The sequence below is a fragment of the Hordeum vulgare genome, chromosome 6H (assembly GCF_904849725.1).
Source record: "Hordeum vulgare subsp. vulgare chromosome 6H, MorexV3_pseudomolecules_assembly, whole genome shotgun sequence".
NCBI lineage: Eukaryota > Viridiplantae > Streptophyta > Magnoliopsida > Poales > Poaceae > Hordeum > Hordeum vulgare.
Window position 1 is genome coordinate 553,370,683 of NC_058523.1, and position 6,787 is coordinate 553,377,469.

The window sequence follows — 6,787 nt, forward strand, 5'->3', positions numbered from 1 at the left end:
CTAGATCAGTAGTGAGAGAAAACTCTAACAAGCGTATCATAATGTTACACTGTTTACCAATGTGTTTCATTTTGTGTTAGTGTGCTTTAAATTGTTTCATATAGTATTTAAAAGATACTGAATAAGAGTAGTTTATATCCATTTTTATTTGGAGGCATCGTGTTTCTGAGTGTACCATCCTGTTTCACTATGTTTCAAAATTTGAATTTTAAAACTTGTCAAAATAATATGAAAACTGGTATCGTTTTGAAGTCCTCGTCATCATAAACATGAGCATGTAAACAGGTGATAAAATGGGTTTCCGGTGAAAAGATAAAACATATTTAGACTTGGGAATAAAATAGAAAAGCATGAAATGGTGGAGCATAGCTAGATCAGTAGTGAGAGAAAACCCTAACAACTATAAGCAGTAGTCATTAATGCATGTGAATCTTGAAGAAAATCAATGGCTGCTACATGCACGGGATATGCCGTGCATGGTAGACATGCGTTTCTCTGCAAAGACACTTATATCTAAAGATGTCGATTGCTGCGTTTTCTTGGAATAATATGTTTGTTTGATGTTTGATATGAGCCATGTGTTTTTAGAACTCTATCATCGTGTCTTTGTAAATCGTTGATGTTCAATGTTACTTCTGTTGAATCAGGATGACTATGTTAGTTCTGTAGTTACTGATTTTCCTGCCATCTAAGATTGTAATTTTTGTGCCTTTTTAAGGAGGGCGCAGAAGTTGTTGCGCCGAACAGTACAAAATGATCCGCGTGTTTGTAGAGCTCTATATCATTTGTGTCTTTGAAAACTGTGTGATACCAATATAATGTAAAGACATTTGTATCTTAAGATGTCAATAGCGAATGTTCTCAGAGTATTATATTTTTATGCTAAGTAGATATAAGTATATGTTCTTGTCTAAATTATGCCATAATAGTGTTCTGTCTGCATAATAGATCGAGGCTCTTATCCTTATGTCCCAGCTTTGACGGAGTTTTGTGGCGGAATTATGATCTGTATTTCCAGCGAATCTCGGGAAAATACTTATCACCATCGATTTGTAATGTTATCTAGGCTGGCTCGAATGCTGTTTTGGCGCAGTTTGACAAGAGCGCCAAGATCACAGTAACCCACAAGAGGAAGCGTGGCACATCACTTGCTGAGACGGCCGATGGAGCGACTCTAGAGCCTCCTCCTATTTCAAGCGGTGGGGTTGCCAACAGCGAAGCCCCGGAAGATCTGTTGAAAGGATATGATCATGTAAGAAACCTTGAGTAATCTCTTTCCTTCTGGTTGTAGGATTGTTGATGTTTAATATTATTTCTATTGCATCTTTCTGTCCATGTTGCGCTGTTACTGATTTTCCTATCTTTTGAGAATTTCATGGCTTTTTTAAGGGGGCACACAGAAGTTGCAATACCAACCGGTAGAACATGAGCTACATTTTTTTAAGAACTCTATCATCTTTGCCTTCTGAAAATTGTATGATGCCAATATGACAAAGACATTGGTATCTAAAATTTCAATAACTGCATATTCAAGATGGTAAATTTCCGTGCCATTTTCATGGAGGGCAAATAAGTGGTGGAGCCAGTAAATTAGGACAAGGGGGCCAAGTAAAGTTAAACCTTGTTAGGGAGGGCCAATCCATCAAAAAACACGATTTTAGCACACACAAAATAACTATTACTATTCATTCTAGGCTCAAATCACTAATGTTAGGGGGGCCAGGGCCCTGGCTGGCACCCCATGTCTCCGCCACTTTAGAAGTCGCTGCATCAACCAATACAACATGAGCCATATGTTTTGAGAGAACTTATCATTTGCGTCTTTGGAAATTTATGATACCAATATGACATAGACATTTGTATCTACAAATATCAATAGCTGGATGGTCGCAGAATATTATATTATTTTATGATAAGCAGGATATAGCATATTGCATGAATAATTATTATGCCATAGGTTCAATGCTATATGACATTTTAATTGTATATCCATATGCCAATCGCCTACCTTGTTTTGCATCTTATACCTTTTCTCTTTTGGAAAATTGACAACCTACCTCTACACAGCAACAGGATGCTTGCAAGCCAATGCAAGAAAACGCCACAGGAGAAACAACTAAGCCATGTGCACATGCATCAAAGAAAGAACAAACGGAAATTCCAGTATGTGAACCATTGCCATGGACGCAGCAACCTGAGAATTGTTCTGTCACCACTCTCCCTATAGCGGAGTTGTGGAATGATAAATTACATTGCACCAAGGATGCAGTTAATCCAATCCCCGCTTCCGGTTCTGTATGGGATCTCAGACATGCTGATGGGAAAAGTAATCAAGCTGAGGCTTCTAATAACTCTGCTCATGCGGCAATAAATTCTCATCAAGGGCCAGAAGATACTACCAGACGTAATAAATGTAAGAACCGATTTAGTCCTCAGTTCATCTTCCGGAGGCGTGTTAAAAGGAAAATTAATTTGGAGGAGCCAGCAGAGAAAAATTATACTGATGATAACGGCAAAGAATACTCAACACTGGCATGTAACCCACAAAGTTTACCAGTTAATGATATACCCTTGCTCAAAGTAACCGATGCCGATTCTTTGGATACTGCAGATACGGTATGTTTTCTGACTCGTCCTACCACACTCTTTAACTGTGCTGCAAAATGACATGTTTTAAATCTTTCCTCTTATTTATGGTGCTATGGTTTTCCTCTTACATGGTTAGTTGCTTAAAAACTTGGATTTGGATATATAGGTTAATATCAAGGCAAATATTGAAGTTCAAAATGAATGGGAGTTAATTCAGTTGCCTTCGTATGAAACGATAATCTTGTCATTACTTATTGCTGGTTTTCATTTTTTTACTAGAAATATGACATTATGATAATTCTGAAAGCACATATTCTCTACCTCGTTTATGCTGATTATGAGCATGACTGGTTCGATGGGAAAAGTTTGCATGCCAATATGTGGCAAATGCCAAATGTTGGCTAGTGATTGGTCAGTTACCAACTTTTTTTGCCAACCTCAGTTTTTTTTTTTTTTGCAACTTTTGGCAACTTTTGATTTAGCTTCATGTTGGTACAAACGAGTTATACATATTTTGTGTGAAAAGAGATTATCCAATTTTTACCCAGCTGGGAAACAACGATAATAAAGAACAGGACTGACGTAATAGTTAAGTACTCCCCACTTGTGGGGACAGGTCTTGGGTTCCGTGCAACCTCTTTGCATTGCATGTTGTAGGGGTAAGGCTTGCCTCGTATAATCCTTCCCCAAATCCCACCTGGTGTTGGACCTTCTAGCACTAGGTCTGTTCTGACCAATAAGAATAATGAGGCTATTAGTTTACTTTATTATATACGAAACCCCAGCTTGTGTGGGACCTTGCAGCATTGGATCTTTCCAGAGAAACAAGAATAATGTGTCTATTAGTTTATTTTATTATATAAGGAAAATGGGGGCTGAGAACCGAGTGCTAGATCAGTTGTTGAAGTTTATGTTGTTGAACCCACCCACCCATGTTTGAGTCCTCACGTGGTCAGAAGAGTCCCCATGGGGATTCAGACGCGGTGGGCGGGTTCAACATCCTAAATTCCTTCCACCGAGCTAGCACTCAGTTATGACTATTTCCTTTATTACATTATTGCATAATTTATATGTGGAACAACCAATCAACTTTACAAGAAAATTCATGTCGTAACAATGGTATATATGTGCAGATGACAAAGAAGTCGCAATATGCATCAACAGAAGATAATTACATATATGTTCCACTGTAAATGAGTTAATAATGCTCTATTTATTTCGTGGTATATGGTAAATTCATCAGTAAATGGTGTATGCGGTGGCTAAAGGTGTCCAAAATTATAATGTACCGTTAACACTATGTATTTTGTGTGCAGCTGGTAGCTACAGAAGGAACAAGTACTGGACTAACCGAATCAGCTGAACACTTGCTTAAACAAAAAAGGTATAACAAAATTGTTTTTGTTAAACAGTGTGATCTGACATCGGAGTGATGTTATTACTAGACTTACATGTTCGAAGGACTAATTAGATGCTTCTTTTGTAGTTCACGCATGCTAAAATCTACAGTGCAGCATACAGTTTCCACACAGCATATTGAAGATGTAAGAGCGGAGGATTGGGGCAAAACTCTAGGTCGTGCTGTTGAGGCAGCAGAAGAAGCTGTTGAAATGAAGGAATTATATGGTAAAGGGCCCCTTCACAGTTAACTAGGCAAAATAAATAAATTTAAATTGGTTGAAATTAACGAGTATATTTGTGGACAGATGATCCTCCAGAATCCCAATTAGGTTCAGCAAAACATATTCCAATCATTGTCTTGGACAGTGATAATGATGAGAGGGCCAGGGGTAAACTGCCGGAAAATTCAAAGGTGGTTCAGGAGGAAAACAAAAGAAAATTTAATTTAGAGAAGATCAACCTCAATTGTGTTGAATTACCTCAAGAGAGGATTCTCGGTCTGGATGACTCATCTGTTCAAAGGCTGCCAGATCAGGTGTGCGTGACAAAATTATATATATAATTGGTTCATCTTTTGGAAGTGCTTCATTGGTAGTTTTGCTTGTACCAAGAATCCATCTGCCTCACCCACCTAGAAGATTATTTTGTCAGTCAAGACACACCATTTTTCCTTTCTAAATCATACACATAGCTGTACTCTTCATTTCAAATGCGATTGTTTTTTTCTTGGCATTTAATCAATATGTGGGTCGTTTACTAAACTGTATTTTATTCTGTCCTAGTTTCCATCACCATCTTCTTTACAAGCTTGAAACATGTATTATACCACCTTCTATATAGCCATGCTTTAAACATTTTGTACTGCTTACAGGATCATTTTGTTACTGGACAAAAACAAGTTTCTCAACCAATTGAAAGGTTATTTTTTACAAAAAAGAAAGATGCTGTACATGGTCAAGGACAACGTCAAGAGGGAACATCAACATTGCATACCTTATACTCAAGTTTGTATGATCCGACTCTTTCATGGAAAGCTGGAAGTTCAAAGGGACCGAAGAGCATGCCTTTAGAACTGAAATCCAGAATAATGGATAAGCCTCCTGAGTCCAGTTTAAAACAGCGCTTGGATAGTTTCCAATACAGTGGCAAGTCTAGTGGCATTCATTTGCTGACAGAAAGGATCAGCACATACTCCAACAAAAGACACCAGGTTCCCTGGTCGGAAGAAGAGTTAGATTTTCTGTGGATTGGAGTGAGGAGGTATGGCACGAGTAACTGGAATGCAATGCTGAGGGATACACGCCTACGGTTTTCAAGCTCAAGAATGTCTGAGGATCTTTCTGAACAGTGGAGCAAAGAGCAAAAGAAACTTCTCGGCATTGATCTTCAATCAATTAGAGCATCTGCTCTAGGTTCTACACCGCCTCCCCATATAGCACAAGGTTATGCTGGAAGCAGTTCCTGCATTGGATGGTCAAAGTCTCCATTTCTTGCAGCCCAATCAGATCTTTCCTTGGACAAGGTGCACCTTGCGAATGCTCATGCTTTGGATAGAGGCCTGCATTATTTGTCAAGCCTTGGCAGGTTTAGCCTTCATGGAACTGACAATGGTCCAAGAAATTTGCCTCTGGGAGGTTTCACTGGAGCTTCTTCCTCACATGGGAGAACTGGGAGTAGGGGTAGGAAGACAACCAAGCTTAAAAAGTCATACTATGACAACAGGTCACACTCGTGCGAAGAAGTACCAAAGAGTATGTCGTCTCAGCTCCTTCCCATCAACCAACAACCAATCAACAGCCTTCCTCAATGGCTTACAATGAGCACTGAGACCGGCAAAAGCGGGCTCAACCCGAAGGCGCCAAGCCATTCCACTGCAGATCAACTGAATGACAGCCGGAGAGCTGCCGCCTTTCTGTTCCCTGACAACAAGAAACCACATGCCATGCCTGACGTCTTTGAAGCTGGCGCTGAAATGGAAAGCGGACTGGCGCAGTCTAGCAAGAAGCTTTTCTGGACCAGCAGTGACACCTTGGATCTAAACAAGAGGGCCTCTGCTATGGTGGCAGGGCCAAATGGCGTCACCCCTAGCGACACCGGCGCGTCATCTGAAGAGACGGTGTCAGATAGCTGAATTCCGTGTGCCAAGTTCCATGATATTGCCAATGTTAGTCCCTTCCGTTGTGTCACTTAACAAACTTGTTGTCTTTGATGCTGAAGCTGCTGGAACACTAGTTGAGTAGCAAGAAATGTTTTGCTGCATCTGCTTTTTTTTTTATTCTAGCATAACTGGAAATGATTTATTGGTGGTAATTGTTCATGGTTATACCTGCCTATAGATTTTATAAAAAGTTAAATTTGATTTACTTTGAACAAGTTCACAGAGAAAAGTATTTACATCTACAATACCAAATATATATAGTATGAAAGTACATCTCATGATGTATCAAATGCTATGTATTTGGTATTTCAGATGTCGATGATTTTTCTATACAAATTTGGTTAGTTTGACTTAAAAGTCTATGGGTAGTGGGCACTACATTATTGAACAGAGGGAATACAAGTTAAAATTTTAAAAAAGAAAAATATTTCTTTGGGATTCCTGGTATTCTATGACTCTTTTCTAGACTAATTATGAATTCTTTTCTTTGTCATTGAGATTCGTGGATAATTTAGAGTACTGTTTAGGGATAGATCGTACCTCTTTTTTTATCCCTTGAAACAAATCAAAATTATTGAAGTTTTTGTATTTGGAATCGTATGAGGTTACATCTACTGTAGCGTTAGATCTTTGCTAGGG

The 6,787-nt window shown here is 38.9% G+C and overlaps 1 protein-coding gene across 1 annotated transcript; it reads left to right on the top strand.

The window, feature by feature from the left end:
- Positions 1-1,070: 1,070 nt before the first annotated feature.
- Positions 1,071-6,325, top strand: LOC123403115. Its single transcript, XM_045097081.1, has 6 exons — positions 1,071-1,252; positions 2,068-2,616; positions 3,906-3,973; positions 4,076-4,215; positions 4,296-4,525; positions 4,862-6,325. The coding sequence occupies exons 2-6, from the start codon at positions 2,089-2,091 to the stop codon at positions 6,119-6,121; spliced, it is 2,226 nt and encodes a 741-aa protein (XP_044953016.1). The 5' UTR covers positions 1,071-1,252; positions 2,068-2,088; the 3' UTR covers positions 6,122-6,325.
- The last annotated feature ends 462 nt before the right edge of the window (positions 6,326-6,787 follow it).